The sequence below is a fragment of the Melospiza georgiana genome, chromosome Z (genome assembly GCF_028018845.1).
Source record: "Melospiza georgiana isolate bMelGeo1 chromosome Z, bMelGeo1.pri, whole genome shotgun sequence".
Classification (NCBI taxonomy): domain Eukaryota; kingdom Metazoa; phylum Chordata; class Aves; order Passeriformes; family Passerellidae; genus Melospiza; species Melospiza georgiana.
Window position 1 is genome coordinate 47063520 of NC_080465.1, and position 18602 is coordinate 47082121.

General features: G+C 39.3%; 1 protein-coding gene across 2 annotated transcripts in view; it reads right to left on the minus strand.

Moving 5' to 3' along the window:
• ZSWIM6 (zinc finger SWIM-type containing 6) overlaps positions 1 to 18602 on the minus strand; it is a 106669-nt gene that overhangs the window by 8710 nt on the left and 79357 nt on the right. For both annotated transcript variants that reach the window (XM_058044348.1, XM_058044347.1), the window contains 6 exons: positions 12847 to 13026; positions 11172 to 11348; positions 10730 to 10876; positions 7759 to 7905; positions 5313 to 5573; positions 1337 to 1472 (listed from right to left, as the gene is read on the minus strand). In XM_058044348.1, the coding sequence (XP_057900331.1) occupies positions 1337 to 1472; positions 5313 to 5573; positions 7759 to 7905; positions 10730 to 10876; positions 11172 to 11348; positions 12847 to 13026 (1048 nt within the window). The remainder of the gene's footprint in view (positions 1 to 1336; positions 1473 to 5312; positions 5574 to 7758; positions 7906 to 10729; positions 10877 to 11171; positions 11349 to 12846; positions 13027 to 18602) is intronic.

Here is an 18602-nt window from a genome sequence, read left to right on the forward strand (position 1 = left end):
AAACCCTAAGTGGCCCAGTGTAGCTTTCTGATCACACATTTTAATGTTCTCAATAGTTCATCAGTAATGTACTTTTGTCTTCTCAATCTATTTCCTAAAATGCTAACTGTAACCAGCAAGTATGCATGGTCACTCTTCACATTTTTTAGACTCTTCCCATAACATCCATTACTAGACATTCTTGGAGGCAGAAAAACACCCAACAGGCTAAGCAGACCCTTGGCTTAAACTGACAGCTATATTTTGCTCTTACGCAGGGCCTCCCATTTAGTCCTTTGAACACAATAATTATTTTCTCCCTGTTTAGCTTTTTAGAGAGAGTAGCTCCAGAATAAACACCTCCAAGCCATACAGACATAATCTGTTTGATGAAGCTGAACACTCTTCACGTGGATAGGACGTCCCTCAATCACTGTGCAATCATGCTTGGTGATAATGACCAGGAAAACTCAACATTTTTTCTTTTTTATAATCTAAGACTTGACCACTTTTAGTGCTCAGTTGTGGCTATTCTTTGCCAACTATCAACCACTACGTTCTTGACAGTGAGCAGACATTCAGATGGGACCACTTTCTTCCCTGAACTCTAGGTGGACAACAGTTTTATCTATGATCATTTAGGTCCCTGAAAACCCATTCAGAAGTTTTTTCTTAGATATCATTACCAATCTGACCAGTCCTGAGACAGCACACACCGAACACTGCCTGAGAAACATCTTTTTCCTGATTGCTGTAGACAAATGGGATGCACACCAGACATTTTGCTGTCATTGGATTTACTCTGTTTAGATCCCAGCATTCACTCAGAAGAGGTTAAGATGTTATGAAGCACTAAACAACACAAAGGCTCTCACTACACCACTCAAATCTATTGGTGAGAGTCAATTTATAAAGAAGGTGAGTGAAACAAATTGTCCTGCTGAGCAGACTAAGCAGCAAACAATCCTGAGGCTTATGGTAAAATACCTCTTTCCTTATTTCATTACCAATATCATCATGCACACACAACCACATGGGTGAGAGAATTGATATGCTAAAGTGGCTTTATAACACAAAACCTTGTGCCCAGGGTGTGGGATTCTAGAAGTATCTGAAACAGAAAATCCAGTTTTACAAGTATAAATAAACACTAATTGGACATTTACAAATTATTACAATATAGTTACTACAAGTACCATTTACTTTATGGATGACAGAACCAAAACAGTACCTCCTTGACTCCTTGAATGGAAGAATGCATATTTTAGGAAAAGAGACTAGGTCTTGTTTACCAAACCTTTTCCCCCTTTTCACATCTACTACTTGTGCTCTTTTTAGATAACTCATGAATACGTACCGCATGGCTCTCAGTGCAGTTTTGTATGCCAATTCAGCATCATGAGGTAGGAGAGAGGTGAAGAGATACTTGGCAAATGTGTGCATTGGAACACTCTCTCGATGGATGACTTCACCTAAGCCACTGTATGGTCCACCTGCAGGAAAGAGAAACAGAATGTCAGTCTTTACAAACTGCTAGACCCCAATTTCTGAACCTTTAAAAGCATTCAGTATATCTTCAGCTAGTAGTGCTATTAAAGACATAGCCTCACCTTCACAAAAGGTGAAATTACATTGGTATTTTCAGTGAAACAGATAACACATCATATATACACAATGTGTTACAGTTATATAAAATACCACGTATTATTTAGGAAAACAAGACACACTTCAAATTGTATAATACTAAGCACACTGCCAGTGCTTATACAAATGACAGAATTATTACAGTACTTCATGGGACTCACTCAGTAAGCCTGGTATGCAAAAGTAGAAAGTCATAATCCTAGCTCTGCCTCCACACAGTTATATTATGCACATCAATACCCATGCATCCTGTCAATGTGCTACTGCTTCATCACAAATTCACCAGGAAAAAAGAATGATAACCATAGAAAAATGTGTATCTTTAATTGAAATTACATGACTAAACACCACAGCAGCACCTGATCCCTCAAACATCTGACCTGACACTGGCATTTAGATAACCCTTTGGTCTGAATGCAGTCATGACTCAAGTCCCAGGTCCCACCCTTGGGTCACAATAACCCCAGGCAGTTCCACAGGCTGGGAACAGAGTAACTGGAAAGCTGCTTAGGGTGCTAGTGACATGAACCAAGGTGGCCAAGAAGGCCAATGGCATCCTGGCCTGGATCAGCAATGCTGTGGCCAGCAGGGCCAGGGCAGGGATTGTCCCCCTGTGCTGGGCCCTGCTGAGGCCACAGCTCCAGTGCTGTGTCCAGGGCTGGGCCCTCACTGCAGGAAAGGCCCTGAGGGGCTGGAGAGAGCCCAGAGAAGGGCAATGGAGCTGGGGCAGGCTCTGGGGCACAAGTGCTGTGAGGAGCAGCTGAGGGGGCTGGGGGTGTTTGTCCTGGAGAAAAGGAGGCTCAGGGGGGACCTTATGATTCTCTAGCCCTGCCTGAAAAGCCCCAGACAAGCAGAGACACAATAAAAGGAAATGGCTTCAGATTGTGCCAGGCAAGGTTTATACTGGATATCAGGAAAAACTTCTTAACTGAAAGGATGGTCAGGCACTGGAATAGGCTGCCCAGGGCAGTGGTGGAACCACCATTACTAAAAATGTTCAAATTAAGTGTGAATTTATCACTTAGGAACAGGGTTTAGTAGTGAACATAGTGGTAGCTGGCTTAATGGCTGGACTCAACAATACTATTAGACTTTTCCAACCTGAACAATTCTACGATGATGAACACAAGGTCAGATTATGCACCAAAGCTGGCTGTTAGTCCAGTATACCCACATGATTTAAAAAAATTTTATTTTATTTATGTGAAAATTACCCCTATTATTGGGGCAATGGATTTTTCTCTCTCAGTAAGGTGTAGATTTCAATTTGATAACAGCAGCATCATGATAGACAACAACAAAATTAAAAGATTAAAAGCAACTATTTACTTGCTGAGTTTCAAATGTTCACAGTGTATTTGAATCCTATTTCTACATTTTTTCTGCACACTTAAGACTGTTATTCCTGTTAAGAGGAAAACTATGTTTTTCTTTCTATTCTGACTTCAGTGACAAGAGGTTCAGGCTTTAAATGCAGCGAGATACAGAATAAGAATCTTGTATTAAACATTACAGGACAATTATTGCACAGATAGCACTCAGCAGTTCCAGAACCTACTACTACTTCTACTAAGACTCCAACTCATCACACTTGAAAGGATGGATGGATGGATGGATGGATGGATGGATGGATGGATGGATGGATGGATGGATGGATGGATGGATGGATGGATGGAGCTGTGTGGGTGCACTTTTGTTTCAGCAATGTTTTTGACTGCTGCCTTAGCACAACATACAAGGATAGAAATCACTAGGCATGAAAAAATTCTGAGCTCTATAGATGGGCATTTCTAAAGAACAAGGCTGATTGCAAAGGAGATGTCAAAGAAGATTTAGTAAGTGACAGTGGGTCTCATAACCATTTGAAATGAAGTTGAAAGCTATTCAAATCTAGCTGGCATTGTTTGAATGAAAGAAGCAATTTCATGTATGTTTGCCAGTTGGTGGTCCAGTCAAAAACTCAGTCAGGACACAAAGAACACATGACAAGGCATTTATATGAAAATATGTTTTGCCATTAACTTAGCAGTCAAGCAAAAAAATCAGAACAGTTCTTGCAAAATGGTCTTATGTTCTGCTTTCCCACACACTCAAATGGTAGCTACACACAGCACGCATTAATCTGCATTAACCGCATAGAAATCAGCTTAATATTGGATTAAGTTTTCTTTATTGTATCTACCAAATTTCAACTAAAAATTCACAATTGGTATGATCAGCACCTTAAATCACTGCACAGCTTTTCCTCCATGTAAACTGGCAGTTCCTGCCTAATGTGGAACACACTGAAACTACTGCAGAAAAGCCAGATTTCTCATCACACACTGATGCAAGACAACTGCTGCACATTGCTCACAATGGCAATTTTTTAGGCAGTTTTATTCTTTACTACTCTACTATTCTTTACTACTCTAAGAAAACATTAAAAGAATTTCAGTGATCAAAGCAGTAAACTGAATTGTTGGAGAGTATGTCTTTTCCTGCCTTCTCCTCATAAAGCACCCTTACCAGTAAACAGACGCAGCAAACTGATTTTATAATGCAGAGGAATCCTGCATGCTAATAGCTAGATCAAGACAGTAGCTTTTCTTGTCCAAAGGCCACAAAGCAGCAGTACAGACACAACATGATGGAAACCTTCACTGTGCTGCAGCTTCAAATCTAGGCAAAAACAGTCACTTAAAGCTGGGAACCCTAAGCAACATACTGTACCTCTTCCATAAAAGACAACATTTAAAAAGACTAATGTGTCACAAAAACAGAGTAAAACCTGACTGTTGTGCAGCCATCTCTCAACTCACCTAGGGCAGTACCACATTCCCCTTCATGCCATGTGCATGCACTCAAAATCTGGGTGTCTCACCGAGACTTCATAAACCTGGATTATGCCTTTGGCTAATGTTTTCCCCAGAAGTTTTTTCTTCCATTCACAGAGAACAAAAACCAGAAAGACAATCTTGGAACCCATGACATCACTCTCTGAACACGATGCTTAAGTGCTACATGTTAAGCCTTTTTCAAAGTTAAGACAAAAGTACGCACTTCCATGAACAGATGTTATTTCAACACTGCCTAATTACAAAACACAAATGGCATTTCATGGTCATAACTTAGGCACAAGACCAGAGCTGAAGCCACAACATTAGCTGAAGCCAAATACTTTAATTTCCACCTATGACATAAACTTCAAAGGCAAGTAATCTTCTTTATTTTCACAAATAAAACGTTGCATTTCTGCCTCATGAATTTTCTGAGCTCTTCACTTTGGCACAGTAGTCAAAACTTTAATATATTACAAAGCTGCCAGTATAGTTCCTTTTGCAGAATACAAGGAATACTAAGAATTTTGGTATCTGGGAACTGTTGATAACTGATGACTGTGTTATATAATAGTTAGCCTGGAGTATATAATCAGGTTATTGAGATTATGACATGCAACAAATGTAAAGAACAAAGTGCATTCAAAATTAAAAGAAAAAGTTTATAGGTCAGTATACGCCTTATCTCTGCAGTCACATGATATCTAAAGTACGACAATTCTCGTAAGAGACTTGATAAAAACTTTCATGGAGTTCTAAGCAAAAAAACCATCTGAAGCATGTAAGGCACTTTCTGAAGGAACACTAGTTCTGTGTATTTATGTAAGTGCAGACAGTTTAGAGAAGCAGTTAGCATCTATATTCAGCTACCTTCTAATAGGAAGACTGCTTGTTTTCGAAAAATCTTCACCAGAGTATCATCCAATTCAATTTCTTGTAGCTTAGAAATAAGCTGCTCCTCATTTCGACAAACCTTCTCTTGTGCATACAAGCCATCTGGCATTATTCGCTGCTGTCCCAGCCCTATCAATGCTACTTCCACAGCCAGTGTTAAGTAAGATTCCCCTTCTTCTAGGAACTTGTGTGCAGGCAGGTGCTGGTACTCCAGAGATTTGCATTGCCCCAGGTTCTCTGTAAGAGGTGACACAAAAAGAAAAATACATCAGTAAACCATTTTAACCCATAAAATAAAATTTAAACCCATAAAATGTGCCTACAATGCCACATTCACAAAGGCTTTCACTGCTAGTATTACTATTTCAGAATTATTTAAATTATTAGCTAATCTCAAAATACAGCACTCCAATCTAAAATAGGTCATCTAATTCCACATAGCAGAAATACACAAAAATAATTTGGTTTTAAATAATCCACTCAAGTGAAAATAAAGGTTTTCAATTTAAAAAAAGGCAGCTCCTCCTGCTTTGTGTTAATGAGGCCAAAACTGCAAGATCCATTCCAATTTCTTTCCCTACCAATTTCTGTATTTCCTTGAAGCCCTGATGCGCAAGAGGAAGGGAGTAGTGCTTTTACACCTATGTAGATATCAGTTGAAGGTATTAGAACTGTGCAAACACAATAGGCCCAGGACCTCCTCACCTTCAATATATGCTCTGTTTGCTAGCACTCTTTTCAGGCTTTTAATTTGTTACACTTGTGCTTATGATAAAAATGCATATTGTTAACATTAGAAGTCCGACTTTTAGTAACGATTACAAGCAAATCCCACACAGGCCAAGCCATAAACTGTTTTAAAGAGTGCTATCAATTCATCTGGCACTTCACAGACACAATATATGACAAAATGCTATTTCAGCTTGTAGCATTTTACAGTCTAATTTGGGAAGAAAAATGTTGTAGTTGTCAGATGTAAGGAGATGGGCAATTGCAACAAATAGAAAGGCTGAATGCACTTGGAAGATTGCACGTGTGTGTACAAAAGGAAGTTACTTTTCAGCACACAATATTTTTATTTCATGGGGTTGTTTTGGTTTTTTAGTAACAGCAGAGAATCTGATTTCCAAATTTTTAACTGAAAGTTTTTCCAGAACTAGTGGGTAAGAGAGTAGAAATTTACTGAAGAAAATCTAATTGAATAAAAGGAGTTCTGAGGCAAAGCCCCAAGAAGATTGTGGATGTGTACATAAAAGAGCTTCAGGTAAAGTAATGAATCCAGTTTCTGTCCACACTAGTGTTAAGCTACCCCAAAGGTGGAAAGAGACTGAAAATAAGGAATTAATCAGTTAAAATCCAGGGGAGCAATTACTGAAATTGAAACAGTTGTATATATCCTATGCCTATCCTGAATAATGTATTGATATAGCAACACTACTGTCCAACTCCTACCATTTATAGACTATATATGTTACCAATTTCAAGTGTTTTGTCATTGTTTTGGAATATTATGTACACTGTAGCTAAGAAATAACCAGGGCTATATTTAGGACTGTTGCCAGCAGGTTGAGGTAGGTGATCTTGCCCATTTGCTCAGCACTAGTGAGCCCACATCTGGAGTGCTGTGTCCAGCTGTGGGCTCTCCAGCCCATGGGAATGCTGCAGGAGATCCAGTGTGGGAACACAAAGATGATTAATGGACTGCAGCATCTCTCATATAATGAGAGTGAGAGAGCTGGGATTATTTAGCCTGGAAAAAAGAAGGCTCAGGAGGATCTTACCAAAATGTATAAATATCTGATGGGAGAATGTAAAGAAGACAGTGCCAGACTCTTCTCAGTGGTATCCTGTGACAGGACAAGAGGCAATGGGCACAAACTGAAATACAGGAAATTCCATCTGAGCATAAGAAAACACGTTTTAACTATGAGGGTGGTTGAACACTGCAGGAAGTTGCCCTGAAAGGTTGTATAGTCTTCATACTTGAAGTTATTCAAAACCCAATGGATACAGACCTGAGCAATGTGCTGCTCTAGGTGACCCTGCTACAAGCAGACCAAGTGGACTAGATGATCCCCAGAGGTGCCTTCCAAACTTAACATCTCTGTGATCCTGTGATTCCCTGCAATTTCTCAGAACAAGAACCGTGCAATGTATGTGGAGAAGACTGCTGCTATGAAGTCTTACAGGGTTTTATTTCAAACATGAAATATGTAATTTTCTTCAAGAATGAGTAACTGGTAACTTTTAAGTGCTTTTTAGTTTAAACATTTTCTCCCCCTTGCATTTTCCTAAGGTATGCAAATGTGAGTTCCTATCCTATAGAAACAGTGATTTTGAAACTGATTCAAAAAGGCAAGACAGAAAAATACCTCCAGTAGACGAAGAAATGTACCAGACTGCTGCATTTGCTTGGTCTTACCCGTGAAATCGGAGAATCCATGGAAGCTGTCATCATCCACCCTGCAGGCTTCCATCAGGCTACCAAAAAGGGTGCCAATGGGGTCCAAAGGGTGTCCCACCCAGCCTTCAAGATTTGTTATTGAGGTTACTCCCCTGTGGAGAAGATCTGTGGCAAAAACACACAGAGATGAGGGAGGCAGGGAAAAAAGAGCTCATGTAAGCCCATCAAAACAATTACACAAGTGAAACTGCTTAAAATGCTCTCAGTACAGAATTTAAAGCATTTCCAGTAGCTTCTGCATAGAATGAGAAAATAGTATCTTTCAGGGTGAATTCACTGCCCTTAGTGAATATGTAAATGAGGAATAAGAAAAGAGAAAGAATGGAAGCCAAACTTTTTGAGCACTAGCAAAGTGTATTATAGGTCAAAAATTTCGATGGCAATGTCTTTTGAAATCTCTTCCTTGATACTACAAGAACTCTTCTGAAAATGTCTGCTTGAAGAATTACAAGGACTTTTTTGGTAAAATATTAACAATTTGCTCACTCAAAAAGACACAGTACCCTTTTTACATTTTTAAGTTAATCTGATGAAACTAAAACAAATGAAAATAAATTATGAGCTAATACAGCACCTCTCTCTCTCTCTGCACTAAACTCAGGATGACAGTTACTCAAAAAAAACCCCCAAAAATGTTTAAATGAGATATACAAGAAATAATTGTCTTTTCATAGAATCAAGTGCATTTTTGGTCATTTTAAGATTTTAGTCCACAAATATCTTCATCCGTATTTTTCTGTAGCCCATTCCCAAGTTCTTACTTGGTGAGAGCACAGAAAAAACATAAAGTGCAATGAATTGGAGGAAGTGTGATTGTGGTAACAGGTATTAGCTATTCCCCAAATTCATGTCATATGGCAACAAATCCCTTTGACACTCCCAGCTTTCTTCCTCCCAGACATACAGACACAAGTAAACGATGAGAGATCAGATGCATTATTGACTACTCTCTAAAAACTGTATACAAGCCATTATGGCTGCTCTGCTCCTCTGCCTGTCACACATTAACTTGTACCTCCCTTCACTCTCTATTGTTCACAAAGCATCATATATCTGAGTAACCATACCCATTAAATTTTTAAGTCCTGCTTTCTGCTATTTAAATGTGTGGGGGCTACAAAATGAAACATAGACAGAGTGTCAGGATGGTAAAGGTTTTTTTAAAGAATCCATTGGTATGTAATATGAAAAACTCATGTAAATCATTCCATTACCTCACAAATAATAAAGACAATAGGCAGAAGTAAGGAATATTACCGAGAAGGATTCATCAGTGTGACTTCTTACTGATTCACTTTGTTCTGTTTATTCTGCTGTGCCTACTTATGAGCTTCTCTCGTGTCATGCCAACCAAAGGCTTCAATCGTCTTGTCAGAGACATTTAACTTAAAATCACACAAGGGGTTCCATGGACATCAGATCAGCCACATAAAAGCCAAGCAGAACCATGGAGTGTTTGCTGAACAAAAGGCCTAAAGCTGGGCTGTAGCTGCAGTTTGCTTCTGGTTATAGAGACCAGCACACTTTATGGTATTAAAAGCGTCTTTAAAAATTCCCCATGAAATTAAAAAATAAAAAAAGCAGCAAGTGATAACACAGAAACCGCAAACTACTTTGTTTCAAGGCAGGATGGATCACATGTCATGCACTTTGTTAAAATGATAATAGAATATTAGGTGATAGCTACAGAAACAGGAAAGGAATTTAACAGGGGTACTGAATGTCTACATGCTGCAACTGGGAATGAAAAGGAGCACTATTACAACCAGCACACTTGCAACAGATTTCTCACACCTGCCAGTGGTATGAACACACACACACTGAAACAGACACCTCCCTTCTTAACAAAAAAAAAAAAAAATTTAAAAAAACCACTTACTCCTTTTTTCTGTGTGAAAAAAATACAGAGGCACATAGGAACTGCAGCTAAATATTTTATCAGCTAGGTGCATATATATTATCTTCTAAATGCTCATTTCTGGGAAAAAATCTGAACACATACTTAAAAAATTTACACATATAATTTCACACTGGTATTTCTAACTACAATGCGTGAGGATACACACAGTTTAGAATAACAGAGAACACCTAAAATAAAATTTGAATGAAATGATTAGTGTAGCAGCTGAGAAAGTAATTCCAGTTTTTCTACATACACTCTTCTACCACAAAGCTACCCTCTTCATCCACTGCCTCTTCCAACTACAAAGGTTCAGAGCAGAATTATTTTGGGTTGCAAGGATCACGTGCCACAGAAACTATATGTGAAGGAGAACACCCTTTCAAAAAAACCAATGGTAGTGCTCAGTGAAATACCACAAAACATTTTATAAAAAACGGCATTAGAAAAAAAAAAAGACCAGACAAACAAACAAAAAAAAAAACCCCAGCCAATCAAACAGCCAATAAAAAAGGCCCACACAAAACCTCAATCCCCTCTCTACAGAGAAAATAAAATTTTAAGCATTATAAGCGATTCTCTTGGAACACACTGCCAGATTTGATGAATTTTTGTAGTTCAGACTTTGTCTCATTGTATCCTCTAGACTTACACTTCATGTAGACTTACACTTCAATGCTCAGCAAAATTATAGATCAGAGAAAAAAAAATTAAACAGCTGACATGCCAAATGCAAAGTGACCCTGTAAACTCGGTGACTATTTTAATTGTGTAACCAAAACCTCTGACTGGAATAAAGGCCCTGTCATGGCATATATATATTGGAAAAGGCTGATAAGAGCCCTGCACAGCTCATAATAAAGTTTACAGAAAACCTCTGACATCCAGAATGTGACATTTACCACTATCCAGACTGAAGAGTTAAAAGCCATCTCTTTCACTGTAGTTTCAAAACCAGTTTCCTCATGTGAACTTCCTGGTGTTACTGTCAACTTGCACACCCTTTGCCCTCCTCTTCCCCACATTTACCTTTCTTCTGAGCCCGGAACATTTCCAGCTGTTTCTGCTGCTGCCTCCTTAGTGTATTAACAATAGCTATTGCTAGCCTCAGTGCTTCTCGTGGGTATCCATGAGATCGTAATGCATCAACCCTCGCGCAGGCTGTAGGAACATGTTCTAAAACAGAAAAAGTAACTGAAGATTAGCAATGCCTCCATAAATGCAATGGCCTGTTTTGCTAGGTTACTCAAAAAGGCTTTTTTTGTCTCAATTTTTTTCTGTTTTGTTTTGTCTTTGAAACTATGCAAGAGAGACTTAAAGGACTACTTCTGAGCCAACATTTCAACGGAGCCTCTGCTCTTTTTGCCAGGCTTTTCATCCATCTCCCCACCACCTCCCCCCTCAAAATAATGCCATAGAAAATTAACAAAGCACCAAGTCATGGAAACATCTTTCCGGTTTAGCCACTTACCATGCCAGAGGGGCCACCCCTGAGAGTCAAAGAGCAAGTTTTCAGTGTCGTCATGGTAACAGTAGTTGGTGTACAGGTCACTGCTGATAATGTGCTGTAAGTGGCTGTCCTGCCAGTGCAGATCACACGCCTCAATGGCTCGAGTAAACACTGTCCGATGTGGCCTGTTCGATGAATCTGTCATTTTCACAGGTTTAGAAAGCTGCATCAGCTTTTACTCATTCATACATGAATCAGTCATTCAGTATTCCTGTCTTCTGCCCATTCACCAACCCCCAGCCGATGGCAGTCTGCCTTGCCCTCTCTCCACCAAGTAGCCCGCAGATGACATTTCACATCCTATTATTACCCAAGAGCTCAGACAACGTGTGTGCCATTCATCTTGCATTCAGAGAGAGATACAGAAACCAGCACAGCTGATGGCAGACAGGACTCTACACAGAGAACTGCTAGAGGTGAAGGACATTCAACAGCAAGTACAAACTAGAATGTATATGGCACTCGAGCATCCCCAGTGTCTCTCCTTAGATCCACAATCGCCAAAAGGAGGGATAAATTCATCAAAGATTTGTAGTTTTTCTTTCTGTGAAGTGACACTAACTTTGAGCACTTGTATAACTTTGTTGGTCATGAACATAAACAAACATTATTAATGAATGAGGTCCTGAAGCCATGGAGCTGACATAATCCTCACTGGACATTTTATTATGGCAAAATTTTTCTAGCGACACAGCACTGCATCCATCAATGCTCAGACGCCATGTCAGAGTTATCAGCAGCGTGTCCAACGATAAGCAAGCAAAATACCTAAAAGGTCTTTTGCTGAAAGAACTTATCTTCCTGGCTAGCTCTGAAATTTAATAATGAACCAAGTTTTTTCCTTCACAGGTGATCTTCCAAGAAAAAGGAAAAACAATAAACCCGACGAAGTGCAGATCTGACACCTACTAAGGAATTTAATCGTAACTTTATTGCCATTGTATGCAGAATGTTTGAGGACTATGAGCAGTCTTCCCTGCAAAAACACCCTGCACTTTGCCTAGTTATTAGTAGTCATCTTTGTCTGAAGATGACCGTACAAAGCTTCTGTCAGAGTGATAATCACACTTGAGATCAGAAGGCATGATACGGAGTACAAAGACACCTCCCCCAGATGGCAGCACTGCAGCTGCACCCTCCACACACACCTAGTAATGCAGACGGCACATACAGAGCACATCCTACAGACAGATGCTTCAGTTTCTCCCGTACAAGTTTCATGTAGTTTAAAAAAGATCCCTCTTTAAACAGCTATCAAGGCTTTGTAAATGCAAACAAAATAAAAACCCCAATAGCAGAAGGAATACTAGAGTACAGTCAAGCAAAAAACACCAGGCTTTTACACAGCACACTTGAACAACATCCAATTTTCATGCAAAAATATTTAGAAGCATCAAATGAAGAGTTAGAAGACCTAACAAAACACAAATACCTGCTCTGAAAGTGTTACAGCCCCAGCATAACAAAAAACGACATATTTGTTCTTCTGCAAACACAGCATTAGTACAACTGATTTTCACTGGTCAGTCCTCAACAAGAAAGTTACTTGTACCAGGAAAAAGGGCTGAATTCTGCAAGGCTAGAGTGTACAAGATAGAAGTTACATGTTGCAGTCAGTGCATACATTTAGGCTCACCTTGGTTAGCATTTGCACCCTGAGGCAAAGCATTGGTTAAATTGGGCAGCTCGTTTCCATGGTTTCCATCTTCCCAGGGACAAACATCCACACTGTTCCATTTTTTCAGCTGTTTTAGCCAACTGGACTTCTGCTCCAACTTGCAGTGGGGATTTAAGACTATACACATCCACAGAGCACCTGATTTTAAAAAAAGTGCTAAATTATGTTTTCTATTAAAACATGCAGCAGTCAATGACTAATTGCAAACTTCTACAGCATAGACTTTTCCTCCACTCAAAGGTTACTCTGCTTGCTTCCCAGCTATGCTTAACACCGCACAGACTGAACTCCTGACAGAGGATCTTGGGCTGGCGCGGCCAATCTGAAGCAGCTGAAAGATGGTTCCAAGCCAGCCTTCTCAATTAAAAGGCATTAATTAGTAGGTCTTTTATATTAGAAATCCAGAGTTCCCAGTGTATGGCTCATCAGACAGGAAGGAACATCAGTCAAAGGCAAAAAGATGTTACAGAAGTTACATTAACCAAGTTTTTCTTCTAATTCTTGTATCAGAAGTGAGAATGTTGTTTCATATTAATGAGAACTATCAGTATCCTTCAGCTTCACATTACACCAAAGACACAAATTAGTAAGACAAGCATGTTGCAAACATATATTTTCACACTCAGAACCCATCAGAAGTACTCATGTAATTCATTCCCAAATGCATCTGGGTCTGAGATAACCAGTACAACACACTAGTTTTGTGCAGTGTGGTAGGAATAGACGTTTTTATACCAATTACTTCAGTAATTTGGTTACTCTAGAAAATTTGTTTTACATTTTCTGTTTAGGGAGTTCTAAGGGAAGGCTAATTTGTGCTGACATATCACATACCACCATTTCATAAACTGCTCCCTAAAACTGTATCTAGCACAGCAGGCATAAATGCATCTGGATGTCTAGAAGCAAACCTTCCAAATGGAAAGGTTTTTCTCTAAATCAGCTGTCCCTTCACCAGCTTGAACTTTGACAGAACCATGAAGACATCTGAAAGTACTGTTTAGCAACACTTCATTTGCTCATCAAGGACGTGCCTTATACACTAAAAGAGATCACAAGAAAATGCTTAGACTATACAATGTTCATGATAGGCTGGAAAAAAAGCCAAAGAATAAAAATGCAGCTGATCCTTCTAGGATAATAAATATCCCCCATTCTGGGATCCTTTTGCTAACTAAAAATGCAAAATCGATACCCAGGGCACAGGGCAGTGCATCACATTCATTCCTAAAGTAACTCAGGTAGGCCCCAGCATAGAAATCAATGGAAACAAAGCATGATTCTCTTAAGGTTAAGCCTCCTGCAATTCAACACTAACATATTAGGGGAAGCAATATAAAAAAAAATATGAAAACCAAAACAAAATAGAATATGTTACTATTCAAAACACCAGAGAGATACTAAACTACTGCATTTTATTACTGCGCAGTGGATTAGAGTAGAGCAAGTGTTCTGGGTTCAGGAAGTGCCTGAAACTTGCCATGGGTGTGAATAAGGCCAATACCACTTTTAAAAACTTACTTTTTTATTTTAACATATTATTTTCTTTAAACACACTTGCCAGCACACTTCACTCTCCAAAAGGAGTCAAATTACAACTGGTTCTTATTATTAAGCATCAATGATTCAGTACTGCCCAAGACAAAATGTATGCATTTCTTGCTATCTGTAAAACAAAACACAAGATGCAGCACAATGGAAAGCCTTGGAGAGAACAGTTGTGGGCTTGCTTATTTATTTTCAGAATCAAGTATGACTTGAAGGCATAACACTGTACCTCTCAGCATCTAACAAAAACAAAAAAAAACCCCCAAAAAACCGAAAAACAAACAAAACAAAACAACAACAACAAAAAAAAATAAAACAAAAACAAAACAAGCCAACACAACCCCCCCCCAAAAAAAAAAAAACCAAAAAAACCCCAAAAACACCAAAGAACAACAAAACAAAAAACCAAAACAAACAAAAACCAACAAAGAATCCAAAACCCACCAATGTAATACTTTGTAACCACAATCCCAGTGTAGTCAGACTGAAGCAAAAGCAATGTGGAATATCTTAAATCCACTCAGTAAGTATTTCAATCATCCATCAAGGCAGAACACACACTACTGTACTGCATCATACCCCTACAGAATAAGTAGTTTTTTTTCTCTACATCTGAGGAACACCCCTAGAGGCAAGACAACTGACCAGCCTCCTAGGGAAGCTGCACAACACATGTGGTACATCTGTAAGGAGAGGGCAAGATAACCCAAAGTATTAACATGCTTTAAAAGTATCTGTAGTTTCATGTGGGAAACTATGTCAACTACGAATGTAGTTAGGCTTGTTAGTAGTCATCGTCTCTGAAACTCAGGCAATTTTCATGTAAAGAACGAGTGTACTTCCAATAAACTCCTCACAACCCACTTAAAATTTCAACAGAACCCACAACTGCACCCTGTTCCCTATGACTTCAGAGAAAGCTGCATGCAACATGTGAGATCTCAAACAGCTTAGATGGCTGTTGATTCCCTGCAGGAAGCGGACGATGAGACAAAACTCACAAGAAAAAAAGGGAACAGAAAGAGCTCCTGTAGCGCTACAAAGTGTACCACCTGGAAGAAGGATGCATAATGCCACTGACCCCAGACTCTTCAATCTATTTGGATTTCTAGGTCTTTTTGGTTAGTTTGGGTTTTAGTGAGGTTTGTTTTGGTGTATTTTTTTTCCTTCTCTCCTCTCTCCATCCCTGCCCCAGGTGTATGCATTTACCTCTATTCATATCTCTTCCTACTTCTGCTCCCTAAACACCTTCCCCCTCCCCTGACATGTGCTCCATTCTGGCTGTTTCAATTCACTGATTCCCGCCCTGCTCCCCACGCTGAAGAATCTGGGGAAAATGTCCACTGGTGCCCAGACTTTATCATATGTCAAATGGCAGGAGCCTGGAGGAGGATATTCTTATTTGACTCTGATGCTGCTCAGTGGAAGCCCCCATGAACTAGCCGTGAAATGTCAACACCAACCTGAAGGCATACCCTAGTCTCAAACAAGAGAGCTTCTATTTCTGCCTTATGGTTCACATTTGTGGAAACTGCTGATCATGTTCACCCTTTACTACAGAAACGGCTGATGGACAAAATGAAGGCCAGGTACACATAATCTGCAAGAAAGGTATCGAAATCAATTTCTAGTGACTTCAGCCTAAAACCTGCTGTTGGCAACAGTTCATGCTCCAAAGAAATTGGAATGCATTCCAAAATACATTCTTAAGTTTACATGTTTGATTACATTTAATGATGTCACCAATGCAAACTACAATATGAACAAAAGTCTCATTAAATAATAACACTTTTAAAAAAGAGACACCAAAACCCCAGAGAAAATATTTGTGTTTACAGACTGCCTCTCTCTCACATAGCTCTCTCTCATTCCTATCTCCTTTTCCCCAGATTTTTTTCCTTACTGGTTCTCAGAATGCTGACACATCTTCCCCCCACCCCAAACTTCACGCTACTAGAACACAATTGAAGTTCTTGTTTAAATTGCTGGACTCTATCCTATGTCTTTTCAGTACAAAACTCTCCACAGCACAATGCCAAAACAAACACAATTCAATATACAAGAAGTTCTCCCCAGAAAATATTTGGAAAATATGCCATGTTGCAACTGCAATTTGATGCTTATTTCACAAGAGAAAGGGTATTAGAGCTGTCACATTGCAGTGAGGAATTGCCTATTTTGATTCAACACTAATCTTTCGACCTGAAAAAAGGCAGCTTTGCCAAAACAGACCTTTGGTTCAGACAGACCTCCTTTTGAAAATGCATAATTATCATTCATCTTTAGTGTTCGTCACACGACCAAAAAAAAAAAAAAGGGAAAAATTTACATGCAGGCCTTCCTTGCACATACAAGGTAATATCAGTACTTTTATGTTTCTCTGGAGACATCCATATCTTTGAATTTAGGGGTCAGCATGCATTTACATTGATCAGGATTTAAATACGCAAATTGAAAAAATGCTAAGAGCTTTAAGTCACTGTAAAAGTAGATGTAGTATAGAACAGTAGGATAACTACACATCCTGTGTACACACGTATTCATGAAGCTATACTGAGGACCCAGCATACTATTCTGTTCATCTGTTTGATTACACTCTGCTTTTCCAAAAAACATCACGCTATCTTTGTCAGGGTTGCTGTACAGCTGAGCTTGGGTCAGCATTTCCTCATTCACAACACCTGTGTAATCAATTGCTAGGACTTGGCCTTTGCTTTGGAATTATACATTTCATATACTTCAGATCAAGTATACAGTGCATTTCCAAAATTAAAATATTCAAGAAACAGGTGCTGTAACATTTCTTTGCCCCTTCCATTAATGCACAACTTCATCTTAAAAAAGAAGCTACAGGAGTAGTATTTGACCATTTCAAAGAAAATGTAGCCAGGTAATCAAGATCATTCCCTCTGCCCAAGAGACAAGACAGCTTCAACACCTGCTGCACACTTGCCACTGTGCCCCACTTGAGACTAATCAATTCTATTACAAAAGCATAATCTCCCAGCATTGAAAGTGCCAGAAGAAAAACAATACTAGCAGACAGAACCTATGAATGCTTTGAAGTATAAGTGTCAGCAAAGGACTTTAAAGTGGTTTCCATCTGTATTTTAAACACATACCCACTTTCACTGGGACAGCCACTTGGAAACCTCAAAGAAGGCACTATGTGGTGTTTATTGCTTCTGAATGACAAGGACAAGTGCCTTCAGAATAACGGGCAAAGCCATTGCCCTTCTCCAGGGACGGAGAGATCGCCACCAGAACAAAGCATAATCACAAGTCCCACTGGAGACTGTTCCAATTAAACAGTTGCCTTTACAGAATGGCAAAGACAGGCAAAGTGCTTCAGGACTATTCCCTCTTCAATCAGAACACCAAGGAAAACTACTCTCAGCACTCAGCTGCACCCAAGTTGCAATTTTATTCACAAACATGCCTTAGTGCATTCTGGTTTCAATATTTAGCCTTCAGAGAAAAAGGTTTTGTTTGGTGTTGTGTTTTTTGGAGAACAGTGCTGCTTCATTTTGCACTAATTCATTCTATTAGTGAATTAAACTTTGATGTATTGGTCATGACAAGTGCTTCATGCTGACTGTATTGTGTGTGATAGCATAATCACTCCCCTTGTATTTCACACGAGCTGCCTGATTAACACCATAGATTACCTGCAGCTGATGGCATGAGGGAATCACCGCCCTTCTGCAGGCTAACCTCCAAGCATACATTTCAGAGAGGGGAAGTGTAAAACAGAGACAAAATAAAATACCTAATTCCTTAAGCTTCTCTTTTCTTGCTGCCCGCTGCTGCTATAAGGGTTAAAGGCACATGTGCATTTGGCTGAAACAGGTATTTACATCTTGAGATCCTATTCTAAGCTATCAGCAACCACGTGATCTGATTTCTGTTTCAAGTAACTACAAACTTATGCTTTCTCTTTCTGTGTTTTCAACTTTTAACACAACGGAATAAGGAAATAACCACATGCTTCAGACATTTTGCATGAGCAGGTTGGTCTGGGTTATGACCTTTCATGAATGTTTTAAAAATTTCCCCATCTTTGCAGACACTCTGCCATTTGACCAAAGGGTTCCAAAGGTTTTCAAAGAACAGGAATTTGCTTGAAAGGTGCAGTTTACAGTGTGTCAATGGACTATGACCTCCCC